Here is a 21,518-nt window from a genome sequence, read left to right on the forward strand (position 1 = left end):
AGTGCTAGTGCAGTGCTCTGCACTTGGTAAGTGCTCACCACATATGACTGAACAAATCTGATCAAATGAATGAATGAATAAATGAATGAATGAGAACATTGGCATTAGAGAAGAGAAGTGGTTGTCCTGAGTTGCAGTTGGAGAGTATCAAGACGAGGTAGGAAGGAGCAAGGTGGTTGAGGGCTTTAGTCAAAGCACTCCCCTCTAGATTGTAAACTTGTTGCGGGCAGGTGTTTCAGAGTCGGTCACGGAAGAATGGCCACAAGACTAGGAGTTAGAGTTTGGGACCTCTATCTGTTACTGAGTGGCCCTTCCAATGATTAAGGTGCAATTCACCAGGTGCAAGGAGTGGCAGAGACAGGTTCTGGAGCAAGATGTCCCGGAGTAGTTTCCAGCCTTGAGTTGATGTTGGTATTTGTTAAGCGCTTACTATGTGCAGAGCACTGTTCTAAGCGCTGGGGTAAACACAGGGGAATCAGGTTGTCCCACGTGGGGCTCACAGTCTTAATCCCCATTTTACAGATGAGGGAACTGAGGCACAGAGAAGTTAAGTGACTTGCCCACAGTCACACAGCCAACAAGTGGCAGAGCTGGGATTTGAACTCATGAGCCCTGACTCCAAAGCCCGTGCTCTTTCCACTGAGCCACACTGCTTCTCCAATATATGTGAACGATGTATTTTTATTTATCTACCCAGTTAAACTGTAAGCTCCTTTTGGGCAGATATGTCATTTATGCTTTCTGTACTTTCCAAACATCTTGTTCAATAAAAGACACCAAATGGCCGCTCAATGAATGCTGCTCCTGCCACTTGTATTTTATGGGAAGTCAGAGGAAGATTTCTAAGGTGTAGATTACTGCCGAAGTGGAGAGATGACTTGAAAACTGACATTTATGATGACATCTTTGAACACTACAATATTCATTAATGTCCTCCAGGTACCACATAATTCCTATTACAGTTACAATGCAAGATCATTCCAGTAAATGACACTTTTCAAGGACACAACCTCTATATTGTAAACCTCTCTGCTCATATTCACATGTATGATATGTGGCTGGCCCTGACCATCGGCTCCCTGGGAGGGAATATGCTGCTCTGCCGTGCCGCGTGGCTCACGGAGCCTCCCACCTTCCTTATCGGCTCATATGTGCACAGGTTTGTGGACCGACCCTCCAACCCCACCACTCTCATTGCTGCTGCGCTGGACAAATATGGGGCCCTCGTCATCTGCTGGGCCCCTGACCTGATTCCCAACCCTATCCCTGACCTGGACTGGCTGGGCCGGCGGCTGGGCCAGCACGTAGTGGGTATAGCCCCGCTATCCATGGTCTCTCTGGATGACCCTCCTGGTGGGGAGGCAGAGACCCGGATGTTGGCCCAGCCCTACTTTCTGGACTCCGGCCTGACGCTAGGCCAATTCATGCAGCCGCACAGCCTTGCCGTGCTGGACTTAGTGCACTTTGAGTGCAGAGATGAGGGTGGGGACAAAGGTGAGGGCGAGGGCATGGAGGCTGGAGCCAGGTAGCACCTGCGAAGGCTGGGGGCCAGATGGGCCTCAAGTGAGTTGGGGGAGCTGGCCCCTCTGCGCTGGCTGGGATGGAAATAAAAGTGTCTCGGTTGGCAAAAAAACTGCATGAAACAAAAACTTCTCACTCTAGGCTTCAAGGCTCTCCATCACCTTGCCTCCTTATACCGCTCCTCCCTTCTCTCTCTCTACTGCCTACCCCGTAGGCTCCACTCCTCTGTTGCCCACCTCCTCTCCGTCCCCTGTTCTCACCTATCCCGCCGTTGTCCCCTAGCCCACATCCTCCTGCTGTCCTGGAATACCCTCCCTCCTCACCTCCACCAAACTAACTCTCTTCCCCTCTTCAAAGCCCTACTGAGAGCTCACCTCCTCCAAGAGGCCTTCCCAGACTGAGCTTCCCCTTTTCCCTGCTGCCTCTCTAACCTCCCTTCACCACCCCTCAGCTGAGCCCCCTTTCCCTGCCTTTCTCTCTGCTCCTCCCCCCGTCCCTTCCCCTCCCCTCAGCACTGTGCTCATCTGCTCATTTGTATATATTTTAATTACCCTATTTATTTCGTTAAGGAGATGTACATCCCCTTGATTCTATATATTGCTATTGTTTTTGTCTGTCTGTCTCCCCTAGTTAGACTGTAAGTCCGTCAATGGGCAGGGATTGTCTCTATCTGTTTGCCAAATTGTATATTCCAAGCTCTTAGTACAGTGCTCTGCACATAGTAAGCACTCAATAAATTATATTGATCGAATGAATATTTATTGAGAATTTACTGTGTTCAGGAGACTGTACTAAGCACGTCAGAGAGCACAATACAACAGTCAGTTAATCATATTTATTGAGCACATATTGCATGCAGAGTACTGTACTACTGAGAAGCATCGTGGCTATGAGAAGCAGTGTGGCTCTGTGGAAAGAGCCCGGGCTTGGGTTCTAATCCCGGATCCGCTGCTTGTCACCTGTGTGACTTTGGACAAGTCACTAACTTCAATGTGCCTCAGTTACCTCATCTGTAAAATAGGGATTAAGACTGTGAGCCCCACATGGGACAACCTGATTACTTTAAATCCCCTCAGCACTTAGAACAGTGCTTTGCACATAGTAGGCACTTAACAAATGCCGTTATTGTTATTACTATTATTATTATTACTAAGCTCTTGGGGGAGTACAACACAATAATATTATGTATACATTCCCGAGCCACAAAGAACTTTCAGTTTAGAGAGGCGGACACAAAGTTGGCAGTTACGTTCCAGCCAATAATGAATTTACAGTCTAGACTGTGAGACATACATTAATATATATATATATGACAACCTTGGTGTCATCCTTGGGAAGCAACGTGGCTCAGTGGAAAGAGACTGGGCTTGGGAGTCAGAGGTCACGGGTTCTAATCCTGGCTCTGCTGCTTGCCGGCTGTGTGACTTTGGGCAAGTCACTTAACTTCTTGGTGCCTCAGTTACCTCATCTGTAAAATGGGGATTAAAACTGTGAGCCTCACATGGGACAACCTTATCACCTTATATCCCCAGCTCTTAGAACAGTGTTTTGCTCATAGTAGGCATTTAACAAATACCACCGTTTATTTTTTATTTTATCCTTGACTCTGCTCTCTCATTCACCCCAAATATCCAATCCATTACAAAAACATGCCGGTCTCATCTTCATAACATTGCTAAGATTTGCCCTTTCCTCTCCATCCAAACTGCTATCTTGTTAGAACAATCATTAAGCATATCCCAACTGAATTACTGCATCAGCCTACTTTCTGTCCCTCCTGACTCTCCCCACTTCAGTCTATACTTCACTCCACTGCCCAGATTATCTTTCTACAGAAATGGTCTGAGCATGTCATACCCCTCCTCAAAAATCTCCAGTGGTGGCCTATTAACCTTCGAATCAAGCCAAAACTCCTCACTATTGGCTTCAAAGCTGTCCATCTCCTGGGCCGCTCCTATCTCACCTCCCTTCTTTCCTTCTACAGCCCAGACTGCACACTCCACTCCTCTGCCGCTAACCTGCTCATTGTGCCTAGTTCTCATCTGTCCCGCCATTGACATCTGGCCCACATCCTACCTCTGGCCTGAGATACCCTCCCTCCTCTCATCCGCCAAACTAGCACACTTCCTCCCTTCAAAGCCCTATTGAGACTTCCCATCCTCTTGGAGGCCTTCCCAGACTAAGCCCCTCTTTTCCTCTGCTCTTCCTTCCCTCTCCATTGCCCCATTCCCTCCCTCTGCTCTACCCTGCTCCCTGCTCCACAGTACTTGTGTATAAATGAACATATTCATTATTCTATTAATTTTATTAATATGTATACATCTATAATTCTATTTATTTACATTGACGCTATTGCTGCCTGTCTCCTGGAGAAGCAGCGTGGCGCAGTGGAAAGAGCACGGGCTTTGGAGTCAGGGCTCATGAGTTCGAATCCCAGCTCTGCCACTTGTCAGCTGTGTGACTGTGGGCAAGTCACTTCACTTCTCTGTGCCTCAGTTCCCTCATCTGTAAAATGGGGATTAAGACTGTGAGCCCCACGTGGGACAACCTGATTCCCCTGTGTTTACCCCAGCGCTTAGAACAGTGCTCTGCACATAGTAAGCGCTTAACAAATACCAACATTATTATTATTATTTTTTTGTTTCGTTGTCTGTCTCCCCCCCTTGTAGTCTATAAGTCTATTGGGTAGGGATTGTCTCTATTTGTTGCTGCAATGACAGTTCCAAGGACTTAGTACAGTGCTCTGCTCATGATAAGAACTCAATAAATACGGTTGAAAAAATGAATACCGCACTTCGCTAGTCTTCCATTACATACCAGCCCTCACGCTTCACTCCATTAATGCTAATTTTCCCACTGTACCATGCTCGATCTTGTCTATCTCACTGCTAACCTCTCAACCAACTCCTACCTCTGGCCTGGAACCCCCTCTCTCCTCATATCTGACAGACAATTACTCTTCTCCAGTTCAAAGTCTTACTGAAGGCACATCTCCTACCATAGGTCTGTCCTGACTGAACCTTCATTTCCTCATCTCCCATTTCTTTCTGCAACACCCTGACTTGCTGCATTTATTCCTCCCTCCCTCCCAACCCCACCCCTGGCATAGCTAGAGTGTGGGCCACCCGGGGCAGCCCTTGAGTTTGCCACCCGCTCTCCCGCTCCCAAGATGGCGTCTCCCCCACACAGCGGTGCTGCGGCATTAAAAGAACGCCCCCTGGGTCCGTTCACAGGTTTCACATTGTCAACATTGCCCTGAATACATCACTTGATAATGTTTATTGTTCGGCCAATTTAAAAATCGCTTAAATACATATGCCATAGTTTAAGCTACTCGAAATCAAAAAGGTCCTTCAACTTTGAGTAGTGTCCCGACATTAAAACCACTTTTTATTTCAATGCAGCCTATACAGGCTTATACAGGAGACCCAAAAGTGCCGCCCCCATAAAATTGTCGTCCGGGGCGGACCGCCCCCCACCCCCCACCCCCGCCCTCCTCTAGCTACGCCTCTGAGCCCCACAGCCCTACATACATACCTATCATTTATTTATATTAATGTCTGTCTTCCTCTCTAGAATGTAAGCTTCTTGTGGGCAGGGAATGTTTCTGTTTCGTGCTGTACAGTGCTCTCCCAAGCATTTAGTAAAGTGCTCCACACAGAGTAAGTGCTCAGTAAATAAAATTGAATGAATGAATGAATGAATGCATATTAATGTTTGCTTCCCCTTTTGGACTGTAAGCCTGTTATTGGCAGGGAACATGCCTACACACTCTGATGTATTACTTAGTGTAAAGCGCTGTACACTCACCTGACTTCTTGTTTTCTTTTGCTGTCTCCCCCTGTTAGACTGTGAGCCCACTATTGCGCAGGGATTGTCTCTATCTGTTGCCAAATTGAACATTCCAAGCACTTAGTACAGTTCTCTGCACACAATAAGCACTCAATAAATATTGAATGAATGGGCACTCAGTATATGCCTTTAATTGACTGATTTATTGTTCAGAAGTCAATAATCATAATGACCACTTGCATAGCTTTGTCAAATTCTAAAAATTCTGTAGCTTCTTTGCTTTCCTGGGCAGAATCAAAGAAATGGGAAGTAGTGTGATCTGGTGAATAAAAGTAGGGACCTGGGAACCAGAGGACTTGGCTTCTAATATTAGGTCTGCCGCTTGTCTGCTGTATGATCTTGAGTATTTCACAACTTCTCTTTGCCTCTGTTTCCTCAGCTGCAAAATGAGGATCCAATACCTGTTCCATCTCCTACTTAGGGACTGTGTCCTACCCGAGTAGTTTGTTTCTACCCCAGTGCTAACAACAGTGCTTGAAATATAGGAAGCTTTTAATAAATACCATTATAAAATAAAATGTTATGGAGGAAAAACCCGCACGGTTTGGAGAACATTTCTATGTAGAAGATTATACCATCTACACACATTCTCAAGTAATAATAATAATAATGATGATGGTATTTATTAAGCACTTACTATCCGCCATGCACTGTTCTAAGCACTGAGCACTGTTCTAAGCACTGAGCACTGTTCTAAGTATTGATGTAGTAGCTGTTCACGACGAGGTAAATTTAGAACTCAAATGAAATTGCGATTAAAGAAAAAGGGAAGATTAATTGTACATACACTTAAAAGGATGAAGGAGACTTGAGGGTAGGTAGAGAAGGGGCTAGGGAGGCGAAAGAAAACATGGGGGGATGGGTCAGAGCTTCTAATTGGCCCGTGGCTGCATCCCGAGAGTGTCACGTGGAGCAACGGTTGGCTGTCCCAGCGTCGGGGATGGTGGTGGCCAAGATGGCGGCGGAGCTTGTGGAGGCTAAAGTGAGTGAGTGGCAGTTGGCGTGGTACGCGTGTAGGCTCTAGGGGAAAAAGGAAGAAAAGCGAAACAAGGGGTAATGGCAACAACATCTGTGGGCACAGTTAGATATGTTCCGGCTTTCAGTGGTTGGGACAGGACTCAATTGAGACCCAGGACCCCTTTTCCTCGTTACTTTCCCGTGATTTTCCCCTACCCTCTCAGATATGAACCTACAGCTTCTGTGCTGTATTTTTTTTTCCTGGTTTGCTCTAGTTCTTTCTCTTCGTCCCTTTCTTGCCTCTTTCACTAGAAAGATTTGCGCGTATCCTCTATTGCCGTTGGGCCCAGCCATAGACTTTTGGCAATATTTAGTGATTTCTTCTATCATTGTTAACGACTCCCAAGAAATGAGTGCAGAACCTAAGCATTTAGAGTTTGTTTTCTAGGTTATATAGGAAGGCGTATATTATTGTTATTTGGTTTCGCCCAGTATTAATTTTTTTTTCAATTTTGTTGATGAATCGTAGAGTCAAGTACCATTTTTTCATTACGTCTACCATCTCCCCCAAAATGCAAGGTAGAAACTTAAGTGAAGCAGCGTGGCTCATTGGAAAGAGCACGGGCTTTGGAGTCAGGGCTCATGAATTCGAATCCCAGCTCTGCCACTTGTCAGCTGTGTGACTGTGGGCAAGTCACTTAACTTCTCTGTGCCTCAGTTCCCTCATCTGTAAAATGGGGATTAAGACTGTGAGCCCCACGTGGGACAACCTGATTCCCCTGTGTCTACCCCAGCGCTTAGAACAGTGCTGGGCACATAGTAAGCGCTTAACAAATACCAACATTATAATATAATAATATTGTTGGTATTTGTTAAGCGCTTACTATGTGCAGAGCAGTGTTCCAAGCGCTGGAGTAGATACAGGGTAATCAGGTTGTCCCACATGAGGCTCACAGTTAATCCCCATTTTCCAGCAGAGGTAACTGAGGCACAGAGAAGTGAAGTGACTTGCCCACAGTCACACAGCTGAAAGTGGCAGTCGTGATTCGAACCCACGACCTGACTCCCAAGCTGGGGCTCTTTCCACTGAGCCACACTGCTTCTCTAGTCATTTGGTATTTGTTAATCGCCTACTATGTGCCAAACATTGTTGTAAGCACTGAGTGGATACAAGGTAAACAGTTGTCCCACATGGGGCTCATAGTACTAATCCCCATTTTCCAGATGAGGGAACTGAGGCTCAAAGAAGTCAGGGGTCTTGCCCAAAGCCACACAGCTGATAAGTGGCATAGCTGAGATTAGAACCCACGACCTCTGACTCCCAAGCCCAGCCTCTTTCCACTGAACCACGTTGCTTCCCCTGAATGAATGAAATCTCATTTGAATATCGAAACTTGGGACTTTCCCAACTTTCCCTATCTCCTTTCTTCATTTTTCATAGTTTTCTCTCTTCTTTTCAAACCTCTTCAGAACATTCTCTTCAAACCTTGTTTAAATCTTGTTAGGAAAAACTGAATTATTTAAGTCTTTCGTGTTGCAAATATACTTCAAATTTCAGATTAAAATGCAAAAAAGTAATTTTTAAAATCGTTTACTTGATTATTTTGACCACACTTAGAGGATTAGCACCTTGTGTCATAAAACTATAATCTTTATTGAAATGTTTGGGTTTTCACCTCTGTGTGATTTCCTTAAGGTTAGAACCCAATTGGGGCACAACACATGCTGTTGATTGGTTGGGGATAACAAAATGAATAGAGTTACTTTTTAGGGAAATTGGTTATTGCCAATATTATCAGTGGAGAGATGTTTTACAAATGATATTTGGAGGATTCAAAATATATATAAATGCTGGTATCCTGAGGAATTTTTAATCACTTTACCTTGGCTGATATTTTTAGGCTCTTTTAGATTATTACGTGTTAGTTATGTTAAGGAGCCTTAAATTCGGGTCACTAGTCATAGTTTGGGAAAAAAAATTGGATGAAACACAGAATGGTAATTATCAGTTTAATTCAAAGTTTAGGTTTAAAAATTGATTCCCTGATTTCAGAAACATAAGAGTCAGAAATATGAATTCACTTAAGAAAGTCCAAGTTGAAAGTATGGAATTATCAAATAGAATCTGGATACTTTTAAAATCCAAAATATCAGTATCTTTGTTATAAAGGTAAAAAAGGGCTTGCATTTACCCCAGTTGTGTGTGTCAATCAGTCAATCATGTTTATTGAGCACGTACTGTGTGCAGAGCACTATACTAGGAGCTTGGAAAAGTAGTTGGCACTATACCATATCAATTGTATATACAATATACAGTTGTATATACAATATCAATCGTACATGTATATCAATTGCATATCAAAGACATGACAGTCTTTTTTAGAAACGTGAATTGTCCTTAGGAGACATGCCATGAGTGTAATTAGTTTTGTAATCTTTTTGACTGTTGACACAAATGTGTCAATTACTGTATATTTCTAGATATTGTCCACATGTAATGATTTAGGTATTCTTTAGACACATGCCCAAGAGTTAGCTACTGGTAACTTATATTGTTCTCCAGTAGAACTTTCCAACCTTTCTACATAAGGCTTTTTCATTAATCAAAATAATAATATATTAATAATATACCTGCATATATATTTTATTTATTTATATATGTTAATGTCGGTCTCCCCATCTTGACTGTGAGCTTGTTGTGGGCAGAAATGTATCTGTAATTATACTGTATTCTCCTGCTTTGCACACAGTAAGAGCTCAATAAATACGGTGGAATGAATGAAATGAATGAATAATCAATCAAATTTATTTAAAGCTTTATATGTGCAGAACATTGAACAAAGTGTTTGGGGGAGCACAACACACAGAATTAGCAGCAATGTTCATGTGAAGTTGAAAATATAGGGATTGGGAGTTTGCAGGGCCAAAGTGAAAGCAGAAAAGTTAAAGACACTTAGTCAGGTTATGAGTATTTCGTAATATGTGTTACTGGTGATATTTTCCATAGAAAGCTGGAAAATAAACACAAGTAGGTTATGAGTATTTTATAATATAATAATAATAATAATGTTGGTATTTGTTTAAGTGCTTAACTACGTGCAGAGCACTGTTCTAAGTGCTGGGGTAGATACAGGGGAATGAGGTTGTCCCACGTGAGGTTCACAGTCTTCAGCCCCATTTTACAGGTGAGGGAACTGAGGCACCAAGAAGTTAAGTGACTTGCCCAAAGTCACACAGCTGACAGGTGGCGGAGCCGGAATTAGAACCCATGACCTCTGATTTCTTCCTCCAACTCCTGTTATCACAGTTCACAACCTTTCCCCACCTTCAAAACCTTATTAAAAATCAATTAGTCATATTACACGTTATGGGTAGAGAACATGAATGCCAATGCTGTTCATTCATTCAGTCGTATTTATTGAGTGCTTACTGTGTGCAGAGCACTGTATTAATTGATTGGAAAGAACAGTTCAGCACCAGATGGAGACAATCCCTACCCAACAACGGGCTCACAGTCTAGAAAACTGCTGTTGTACTGTCCTCTTCCAATGTTTAATACAGTGCTCTGCACAGAATAAGCATTCATTAAGTAAGATTGCTTGATTTATTGAGGGGGCTGGGAAGGTACTGTCTTACTTGTAGTGATTGGCTGTAAAATGTGGGTGAAGACTGTGAGCCTCACGTGGCGGCTGATTACCCTGTATCTACCCCAGCGCTTAGAACAGTGCTCGGCACATAGTAAGCACTTAACAAATACCAACATTATTATTATTATTATTCTAAGCCAGAGGGTTACTTGGACAGAGTAACAAATCCAGGTCATTACGGTACAAGAGAATAGGATCAAGACTAAACAGCATTAATGAAATCTTTGAAGTGCAGTTTGAAGGGAATTGATAAAGGAAAGGATTCCAGGTAGGGAGTTCTATTGTTTGTCAAGGAAGACCTTTGAGGTTGATTCTAATATGTTTTTAAAACACCATTAAGTATATATTAAGAACTACAGTATGATAATGACACAAAGGACCTGGTATGTCAACTTCCCATTTTGAGTACGAGGACATACTTGGGGCAGGGTGGTGGGACATTAAAGGTAGGATATTTAGGTGGGGCACTGAGGGATGAGGGGAAGAGAAAATGGAGATGAGGAGAAAAAGTGGGGAGTAGGAGGGACAGGGAGAAGAGGGAAGAGGGCTAGGAGAAAAAGGAGGGGGGAAAAAGGAGAATGGGGAAGGAAAAATGGGGGAAGGAAAGCAGAAGGAAAAGGAGACACGTCCCTGCCTCATCCCACTTAGTATAGGGGATTCTCGGGAGCAAGGTGAGGGTCACTGAGTAGCCAATTTCTAATCTGTTTTAATAACTATTTCCTCTTGTATCAATCAGTCATTAGTATCTATTAAATGCTTAATATGTGCAGAGCACAGTATTAAGCACTTGAGAGAGGGCAACACAATAGAATTAGCGGACACATTATCTACCTTTAATGAGCTTACAGTCTGCAGGGGTGGAGATAGACATTAATCTATAGGTTGTAAGTTCTTTGTGGGCTGCATTTATGAATACCAACTGGGTTGAATTGTACTTTTCCAAACACTTAGGACAGTGTTCTACATTGAACAAGTGCTCAGTAAATGCCATTGATAGACTGAGTTTTCATATCTCTGACTTGATAGTCGCAAAAAAAGATTATTATTGAACTGCTTGGGTATATAGATTTAAGGTCATAAAATAGTCATAAAAGCACTTGTGAACACAGTAGATGCTCAATAAATAATAATAATAATAATAGCATTTGATAAGCACTTACTATGTGGAAAGCTCTGGTCTAAGTCCCAGGGAGGATACAGTGTGATCAGATTGTCCCACGTGAGGCTCATAGTCATAATCCCCATTTTCCAAATGAAGTAACTGAGGCACAGAGAAGTGAAGTGAGTTCCCCAAAGTCACATAGCTGACAAGCAGTGGAGCTAGGATTATTCATTCAATAGTATTTATTGAGCTCTTACTTTATGCAGAGCACTGTACTAAGCGCCTGGAGTGTACAAATCGGTAACAGATAGAGACAGTCCCTGCTCTTTGACGGGCTTACAGTCTAATTGGGGAGACTGACAGACAAGAACATTGGCAATAAATAGAATCAAGGGGAAGAACATCTCATTAAAACAATAGCAAATAAATAGAATCAGGGTGATGTACAGCTCATTAACAAAATCTGAATTAACTCTGAAATCCCTCTCTCTGACCATAACCTTCTCACCTGCCTCATCTCTCACACTCCCTCCCTCTGCAAATCTTCGCTACTGCCCCACAGAAACCTCCGCTCTCTAGATCCCATCCGTCTTTCCAATAGCATCTCTCCTCACCTTGCCGCCCTGTCCTCTCTTCCCACTCTCGACGATCAGGTCTCCGCTCTCAACTCCACCCTCTCTACTCATCTCGACTCTCTCGCCCCCCTTTCCCTCCGCCGCTCTCGCTTCACTAACCCACAGCCCTGGATCACCTCCTCTGTCCGCCTCCTACGCTTCTATGCTCAAGCTGCTGAGCGCTGCTGGCGAAAGTCCAAGCACCAAGCCGACCTCACACACTTCAAATTTATCCTTTCCTGCCTTAACTCTGCCCTCTCCTCCGCCAGGCAAAACTTCTTCTCCTCCCTCATCGACACCCATGCCCGTCACCCCCACCGATTGTTCCGGACCTTTAACTCTCTCCTTAGGCCCCCTGTTCCTCCCCCTTCCCCATCTCTCACCCCCAATGATCTGGCCACCTATTTCCTCACGAAAATCAACACAATCAGGTCTGAGCTCTCCAAAGTCACCCCTCCGCCTCTCCCCTCCCCCCCAACAACCCTCTCCCCTACTTTCCCATCCTTCCCTGCAGTATCCTCAGAGGAGATCTCCTCCCTCCTCGCAAGTGCCACCCCCTCCACCTGCGCCGCGGACCCCATTCCCTCTCACCTTATTAAAACCATCGCCCCTGCCCTCCTACCTTCCTTAACTTCTATTTTTAACCACTCAATCTCCAATGGCTCCTTCTCTGCTAAAAAAACCCGCTCTTGACCCCACTTCCTCCTCCAGTTATCGCCCTATCTCCCTACTACCCTTCCTTTCCAAAATCCTAGAACGAGTCGTCTACAATCGATGCTTAGAATTCCTTAACTCCCATTCTCTCCTAGACCCCCTCCAATCTGGCTTCCGTCCCCTCCACTCTACCGAGACTGCTCTCTCTAAGGTCACCCATGACCTCCTTCTTGCCAAATCCGATGGCTCCTACTCCATTCTAATCCTCCTTGACCTCTCTGCTGCCTTTGACACCGTCGACCATCCCCTCCTCCTCTATACCTTATCTCACCTTGGCTTCACGGACTCTGTCCTCTCCTGGTTCTCCTCTTACCTCTCTGGCCGGTCATTCTCGGTCTCCTTCGCTGGAGCCTCCTCCCCCTCCCATCCTTTAACTGTTGGAGTTCCTCAAGGGTCAGTTCTTGGCCCTCTTCTGTTCTCCATTTACACTCACTCCCTCGGTGAAGTCATTCGCTCTCACGGCTTTGACTACCATCTCTACGCAGATGACACGCAGATCTACATCTCCGCCCCTGTCGTCTCCCCCTCCCTTCAGGCTTGCATCTCCTCCCGCCTCCAGGACGTCTCCACCTGGATGTCGGCGGCCACCTAAAACTCAACATGAGCAAGACTGAGCTCCTCATCTTCCCTCCCAAACCCGGTCCTCTCCCAGACTTCTCTATCACCGTCGATGGCACGACCATCCTTCCCGTCTCTCAGGCCCGCAATCTCTGTGTCATCCTTGACTCGTCTCTCTCATTCACCCCATACATCCTATCCATTACCAAGACCTGCCGGTTTCACCTCTACAATATCGCCAAGATCTGCCCTTTCCTCTCCACCCAAACGGCTACCTTACTGTTACAGGCTCTCGTTATATCCCGGCTAGACTACTATCAACTTCTTACAGCCTACTATCAACTACTTACTAAGACTACTTACAGCCTATCAACCTCCGTGCAAAACAAAAACTTCTCACTCTAGGCTTCCAGGCTCTCCATCACCTTGCCCCTTCCTACCTCTCCTCCCTTCTCTCTTTCTGCCACCCACCCCGCATGCTCCGCTCCTCTGCTGCCCACCTCCTCACCGTCCCTCGGTCTCGCCTATCCCGCAGTCGACCCCTGAGCCACATCCTCCCGCGGTCCTGGAACGCCCTCCCTCCTCACCTCCGCCAAACTGATTCTCTTCCCCTCTTCAAAACCCTACTTAAAACTCACCTCCTCCAAGAGGCCTTCCCAGACTGAGCTCCTCTTCTCCCTCTACTCCCTCTTTCACCCCCCCTTTACCTCTCCGCAGCTAAACCCCCTTTTTCCCCTTTTCCCTCTGCTCCTCCACCTCTCCCTTCCCTTCCCCACAACACTGTACTCGTCTGCTCAACTGTATATATTTTCATTACCCTATTTATTTTGTTAATGAATTATATACATCGCCTTGATTCTATTTAGTTGCCATTGTTTTTACGAGATGTTCTTCCCCTTGACTCTATTTATTGCCATTGTTCTTGTCTGTCCATCTCCCCCGATTAGACTGTAAGCCCGTCAAACGGCAGGGACTGTCTCTATCTGTTGCCGACTTGTTCATCCCAAGCGCTTAGTACAGTGCTCTGCACATAGTAAGCGCCCAATAAATACTATTGAATGAATGAATGAATGAAAAATAAATAGAATGATGAAGTTATATACAGTTGAGCAGATGAGTACAGTGCTGAAGGGATGGGATGGGAGAGGGGGAGGAGCAGAGGGAGAGGGAGCAGAAGTGGGTTTAGCTGCGGAGAGGTGAAGGGGGGGTAGAGGGAGCAGAGGGAAAAGGGGAGCTCAGTCTAGGAAGGCCTCTTGGAGGAGGTGAGCTTTAAGTAGGGTTTTGAAGAGGTGAAGAGAATTAGTTTGGCGGAGGTGAGGAGGGAGGGACATCCAGCGTCCTCCAGGACGCTGGAGGACGTGGCCCAGGGTTCGTCAGCGGGATAGACGAGAATGGGGGACGGTGAGGAAGTGGGCAGCAGAGGAGTGGAGTGTGCGGGTTGGGTGGTAGAAAGAGAGAAGGGAGGAGAGGTAGGAAGGGGCAAGGTGATGGAGAGCCTGGAAGCCTAGAGTGAGAAGTTTTTGTTTTGCACGGAGGTTGATAGGCAACCACTGGAGGTTTTTAAGAAGGGGAGTGACATGCCCAGAGCGTTTCTGCAGGAAGATGAGCTGGGCAGCGGAGTGAAGAATAGACTGGAGCAGGGAGAGAGAGGAGGAAGGGAGATCAGAGAGCAGGCTGACACAGTAATCTAGCCGGGATATTACAAGAGCCCATAACAGTAAGGTAGCTGTTTGGGTGGAGAGGAAAGGGCGGATCTTGGTGAAATTATAAAGGTGAGACCGGCAGGTTTTGTAACGGATCGGATGTGTGGGGTGAACAAGAGAGCCGAGTCAAAGGTGACACTGAGGTTGCAGGCCTGAGAGATGGGAAGGATGATCGTACCATCCCTGGTGATAGGGAAGCCAGGGAGAGGGCGGGGTTTGGGAGGGAAGATGAACTCAGTTTTGGTCATGTTGAGTTTTAGGTGGCGGGCAGACATCCAAGTAGAGATGTCCTGGAGTCAGGAGGAGATACGAGCCTGAAGGGAGGGGGAGAGGACAGGGGCAGAGATGTAGATCTGTGTGTCATGTGCGTAAAGATGATAGTTGAAGCCGTGAGGGCGGATGAGTTCACCGAGGGAGTGAGTGTAAATGGAGAACAGAAGAGGGCCAAGAACTGACCCTTGAGGAACCCCTACAGTTAGAGGATGGGAGAGGGAGGAGGAGCCTGCGAAGGAGACCGAGAATGACCGGCCAGAGAGATAAAAGCCAAGATCCGCCCTTTCCTCTCCACCCAAACGGCTACCTTACTATTACGGGCTCTCGTTATATCCCGGCTAGACTACTGTGTCAGCCTTCTCTCTGACCTCCCTTCCTCCTCTCTCGCCCCGCTCCGGTCTATTCTTCACTCCGCTGCCCGGCTCATCTTCCTGCAGAAACGATCTGGGCATGTCACTCCCCTTCTTAAACAACTCCAGTGGTTGCCTATCGACCTCCGCTCCAAACAAAAACTCCTCACTCTAGGCTTCAAGGCTCTCCATCACCTTGCCCCTTCCTACCTCTCCTCCCTTCTCTCTTTCTACCGCCCACCCCGCACGCTCCGCTCCTCTGCCGCCCACCTCCTCACCGTCCCTCGGTCTCGCCTATCCCGCCGTCGACCCCTGGGTCACGTCCTCCCACGGTCCTGGAACGCCCTCCCTCCTCACCTCCGCCAAACTGATTCTCTTTCCCTCTTCAAAACCTTACTTAAAACTCACCTCCTCCAAGAGGCGTTCCCAGACTGAGCTCCTCTTCCCCCTCTACTCCCTCTGCCATCCCCCCTTTACCTCTCCGCAGCTAAAGCCTCATTTTCCCCTTTTCCCTCTGCTCCTCCACCTCTCCCTTCCCATCCCCACAGCACTGTACTCGTCTGCTCAACTGTATATATTTTCGTTACCCTATTTATTTTGTTAATGAATTGTACATCGCCTTGATTCTATTTAGTTGCCATTGTTTTTACGAGATGTTCTTCCCCTTGACGCTGTTTAGTGCCATTGTTCTCGTCTGTCCGTCTCCCCCGATTAGACTGTAAGCCCGTCAAACGGCAGGGACTGTCTCTATCTGTTGCCGACTTGTTCATCCCAAGCGCTTAGTACAGTGCTCTGCACATAGTAAGCGCTCAATAAATACTATTGAATTGAATTGAATTGAATAAAAGGAGAACCGGGAAAGGACGGAGTCCGTGAAGCCAAGGTGAGATAAGGTGTGGAGGAGAAGGGGATGGTCGACAGTGTCAAAGGCAGCTGAGAGGTCAAGGAGGATTAGAATGGAGTAGGAGCCATTGGATTTGGCAAGAAGGAGGTTATGGGTGACCTTTAGAGAGAGCAGTCTCGGTAGAGTGGAGGGAACGGAGACCAGACTGGAGGGTGTCCAGGAGAGAATGGGAGTTAAGGAATTCTAAGCAGTGAGTGTAGATGACTCGTTCTAGGATCTTGGAAAGGAAGGGTAGTAGGGAGATAGGGCAGAAACTGGAAGGGGAAGTGGGGTCGAGAGAGGGTTTTTTTAGGATGGGGGAGACGTGGGCTTGTTTGAAGGCAGAGGGGAAGAAGCCATTGGAGAGTGAGTGGTTAAAGATAGAAGTTAAGAAGGGGAGGAGGGCAGGGGCGATGGTTTTTATAAGGTGAGTGGGAATGGGGTCCGAGGCCCAGGTGGAGTGGGTGGCACTTGAGAGGAGGGAGGAGATCTCCTCTGAGGATACTGCAGGGAAGGATGGGAGAGTGGGGAGAGGGTTGAAGGGGGGAGGCAAGATGGGGAGGGGTGACTTTGGGGAGCTCAGACCTGATTGTGTTAATTTTTGTGATGAAGTAGCTGGCTAGATCGTTGGGGTGGAGGGATGGGGGAGAGGAAAGAACAGGGGGCCCAAGGAGAGAGTTAAAGGTCCGGAACAATTGGCCAGGTTGACGGGCATGGGTGTCGATGAGGGAGGAGAAGAAGTTTTGCCTGGTGGAGGAGAGGGCAGAGTTAAGGCAGGAAAGGATAAATTTGAAATGTATGAGGTTGGCTTGGTGCTTGGACTTTCGCTAGCAGCGCTCGGCAGCTCGAGCCTAGGAGCGTATGAGGCGGACAGAGGCAGTGACCCAGGGCTGTGGGTTAGTGGAGTGAGAGTGGCGGAGGGAAAGGGGGACGAGAGAGTTGAGATGAGTAGAGAGGGTGGAGTTGAGCGCAGTGACCTGATCATCGAGAGTGGGAAGAGAGGACGGGGGGCAAGGTGGGGAGAGATGCTTTTGGAGAGATGGCTGGGATCAAGAGAGCGGAGGTCTCTGTGGGGGACTAGCAAAGATTTGCGCGGGGAGGGAGTATGAGAGATGAGGCAGGTGAGAAGGTTATGGTCAGAGAGAGGGATTTCAGAGTTATTGAGGGAGGAGGTAGTGCAGCGGTAGGAGATGACGAGATCGAGGGTGTGACCGAGTCAGAGGGTGAGGTATGGTGGAGCAGGAGGTCGGCAGAGTCAAGGAGCGCTAGCAGGCGGGCGGCAGAGTAGTCACCAGGTACATCCATGTGGATGTTGAAGTCTCCCAGGATCAAAGTGGGCAGAGAGAAGGAGAGTAGGAAGGTGAGAAAGGGGTCTAGGTGGTTGAAGAAGTCAGAGGTGGGACCAGGAGGGCGGTAGATGACAGCTGCAAGTATCTGGAGGGGGTGGTAGAGGCGAATAATATGGGCTTCGAAGGAGGGGAAGGAGAGGGAAGGGGGAGGAGGGACAGTGCGAACCCATGACTTCTGATTCCGAAGCCCATGCTCTTTCCACTAAGCCATGCTGCTTCTCTTAAATATGATTTATGCGGGGGGAGAGACGTCAATACGATAATAATGTTGGTATTTGTTAAGCGCTTACTATGTGCAAAGCACTGTTCTCAGTGCTGGGGTAGATACAGGATAATCAGGTTGTCCCACGTGAGGCTCACAGTTAATCCCCATTTGACAGATGAGGTAACTGAGGCACAGAGAAGTTAAGTGACTTGCACAATCGCACAGCTGACAAATGGCAGAGCCGGTAGTCGAACCCATGACCTCTTACTCCGAAGTCCAGGCTCTTTCCACTGAGCCACACTGCTTCCCCAATACAAGTAAACAGGCATCAATATAAATAAATAGAATTATAGAAATAGGCATAAGTGATGGGTAGGGAGAAGGGGGATGAGCAAAGGGAGCAAGTTGAGGTGAGGTAGAAGGGAGTGGAGGTGAGGAATAGTGGGAACTTGCACTGCTGTGCTGCTTCAATTAAGCCATGCCACTTCCCCAATAAACTTCTTCCCACAAATCTGTCTTTGAACCTCTGCAGAGACCTATGGTCTCTTGACCCTTTCCAATTTTCTAAAGTTGCCTTCCCCCATGTGGTTTCCATACATAACCTGCTTTCTCCTGTAACAGATCTACACCATCAGCACAGCACTGTCAACTGAACTCAGTTCCCCATCCCTCTGCCGATCTTGTATCTTCAGTCTAAATCCCTGAATCACCTCCACATTTCCTTCTCTCTTGTGCTTGAGCTGTGGAACACTGCTGGAGGAAATCCAGAGACCAGGCTGACCTTGTCAGCCTTGAACATTCTCACCTGCTTTCTCTCTACCGAGCACAGTTCTTCTCCATCCTGGCAGGAATGTATCTGTTTACTGTGGCATTGTACTGTCTTCAGCAGTTTGTACAGTGCTCTGCACACAATAAGCACTCAATAAATACAAATAATTGAATGAATGAATTTACCTCCATGCTGCTGCGCACAGCAGCAGTTTCAGATTTTGAACTCCCTACTCAAATCCCCTGGCCTCAGTGAGGAGTTTTTGTTTTGAATGGAGGTTGATAGTCTCCCATGTTTCTCTCTAGTGTCTCCTTCCTGTTCCCTCTTTTACTCTTTTATAGAGAAGCAGCGTGGCTCAGTGGAAAGAGCTCCGGCTTGGGAGTCAGAGGTCATGGGTTCAAATTCAGGCTCAGCCACATGTCAGCTGTGTGACTTTAGGCAAGTCACTTAACTTCTCTGTGCTTCATTTACCCCAGCTGTAAAATGGGGATTAAGACTGTGAGTCCCACGTGGGACAACCTGATCATCTTGTATCCTCCCCAGCGCTTAGAACAGTACTTTGCACATAGTAAGCACTTAACAAATGCCGTTATTATTATTACTCTCTCATCCTTCTCAGCACTATCTCAAGTGGAGATCTCCAATCTCCGCTCAAATTATACCCCCTCCATCTGCATCTCTAATCCCATCCCTTCAATCCTTATCAAAGAAATTACCCTTTTATTCCCTCCCTGAAAGTAATATTCAACTCTTCACCTTCCAGTGACACCTTTCCCACCTCTTTCAAATATACTCATATGTTCCGTATTCTATAAAAGCCCTCCCTTGTCCCTTTAATACCTTCCAGTTATCACCCATCTCCTACCATTCATTTCCAGACTTCTTGAGTAAGGTATCTACACTTGCTGCCTCTATTTCCTCTCCTCCAACTCTGTTATATCTTATCCTCACAATGCGGCTTCCACCCCATTTACACCATGAAAATAATAGTAATAACAGTGATGGTGTTTGCTAAGCGCTCATTATGTGCCAGGCACAGTACTAAGCATTGAGCTGGATAAAAGCGAATCAAGTTGGACAGAGTTCCTCAGTTGGGGTTCACAGTCTCAATCCCCATTTTACAATGAGGTAACTTAGGTACAGAGAAGTGAAGTGACTTGTCCAAGGTCAAACAGCAGACAGGTGGGGAATCCTGATTACCAGGCCTGTGCTCTATCCACCAGTGACCTCTTTACTATCCTAATCTTCCTGACATCTCAGCTGCCTTTGACACTGTGAACCACCTCTTTCTCATGGAAACATCAGTCAGTCAATCAGCTGTATTTATTTGGTACTTACTATGTTCATAGCACTGTAACTAAGTGCTTGGTAGAGTACATTGTAACAGAGTTGGTAGACACATTCCCAGCCCAAAACAAGTTTACAGAGTAGAGTTACGCTGATCTGTATTTCTGATGCTGAGAAGCAGCATGGGCTTAGTGGAAAGAGCACAGGCTTGGGATTCAGAGGTCATGGGTTGTAATCCAGTCTCTGCCACTTGTCAGTTGTGTGACTTTGGGCGTCACTTAACTGCTCTGTGCCTCAGTTACCTCATCTGTAAAATGGGGATTAAGACTGGAAGCCCCATGTGGGACAATCTGATTACCTTACATGCCCCCCAGCACTTAGAATAGTGTTTGGCACTAAGTAAGTGCTAAACAAATACCATCAGTATTATTATTATTATTTCACCAAATTGTCCTCTCCTGCTTCTCCTAACTCAGTCCTTCTCAGTCTCTTTTTCAGGACTCTATGTCACACACTCTAACTGTGGGAATCCCTCAAGGCTAAATTGTAGGTCCACTTTATTCTCAAATCACATATATTCCCCTCTAGAAGGCATCGACTCCTATGAGTGGAACTTTCAAACTCATCATCTGTAGTCACATATAGTCTTTACTCTCAACAACTCTGAAATCCCTCTCTCCTTCCTCAGCCTCCTCACTTACCTTCTGTCCTTAACACCTGCTCCTTGTAAATCTATTCTCTTCCCCCACTAAGCCCTCTGATCTGTGGCCCTATCCAATTTTCTCAAGTCATTATGTCCCATTTAGTCTTCATACCCAAACTACCTTCCCGTGATGACCAAAGTGACACCTTCAACACCACCCACCCTCTCTACTGAACTCAACTCACACTCTCAATTGTCCCTTGATCTTGTACCAGTAACCCACACTCCTGTATCACTTCCATAGTCCTTCTGTATTCCCATGCATGAGCCACAGAATGCTATTGTTGGAAATCCAGATGTCAGCCTGCCTTTGTCCACTTCAAGTTCATCTGTAGCTGCTTTAACTTTGCCTTTTTTAAAATAGTATTTGTTAAGTGCTTATTATGTCAGGCACTGCACTAAGCACTGGTGTAGATACAAGCTAATCAGGTTGAACCCAGTCCATGTCCCACATGGGGCTCACAGTATTAACCTTTGTTTTACAGATTCATTAATTCATTCAGTTGTACTTATTGAGCACTTACTGTGTGCAAAGCACTGTATTAAGCACTTGGGAGAGTACAGTATAACAACAAACAGACACATTTCCTGTCCACAATGAACTCACAGTCTAGAGGGGAGACAGACATTAATATAAATAAATAAATAAATTACAGGCATATACAGATATATACATATTCATTCATTCAATTGTATTTATTGTGCACTTACTATATGCAGAGCACTGTACTAAGCATTTGGAAAGTACAGTTTGTGCTATGATGAGATAACAGCCATAGAGAAGTCAGGTGACTTGCCCAAGATCACATAGACAAGTAGCAAGTAGCAGCCAACAAGTAGTGGAGCCTGTATTAGAACCCAGGTCCTTCTGGCCCTTTCCACTGCTTGGCATCATTATTTCTTCATCCTCACTGACTCTCATGTCCATTGCCCTTACCAGTTCCAGACATTTAACTCTCTTCTTAAATTTCCCATCCCCTTGTCTTCCTTAACCGTTGCTTGGAATAAACAGGCCATGTGCTTAGGAAAAT

At 46.2% G+C, this 21,518-nt stretch overlaps 1 protein-coding gene across 2 annotated transcripts in view; it reads left to right on the plus strand.

Annotated features, from left to right (window-relative positions):
* Positions 1–6,304: 6,304 nt before the first annotated feature.
* The window catches only part of LOC114808766 (E3 SUMO-protein ligase PIAS4-like), a 71,339-nt gene continuing 56,125 nt past the window's right edge, over positions 6,305–21,518 (plus strand). For both annotated transcript variants that reach the window (XM_029056631.2, XM_029056630.2), the window contains exon 1: positions 6,305–6,355. In XM_029056631.2, coding sequence (XP_028912464.1) covers positions 6,314–6,355 — 42 coding nt within the window. In that variant the 5' untranslated portion in view covers positions 6,305–6,313. The remainder of the gene's footprint in view (positions 6,356–21,518) is intronic.

Source organism: Ornithorhynchus anatinus, chromosome Y5 (assembly GCF_004115215.2).
Source record: "Ornithorhynchus anatinus isolate Pmale09 chromosome Y5, mOrnAna1.pri.v4, whole genome shotgun sequence".
In the NCBI taxonomy this organism is placed as follows: domain Eukaryota; kingdom Metazoa; phylum Chordata; class Mammalia; order Monotremata; family Ornithorhynchidae; genus Ornithorhynchus; species Ornithorhynchus anatinus.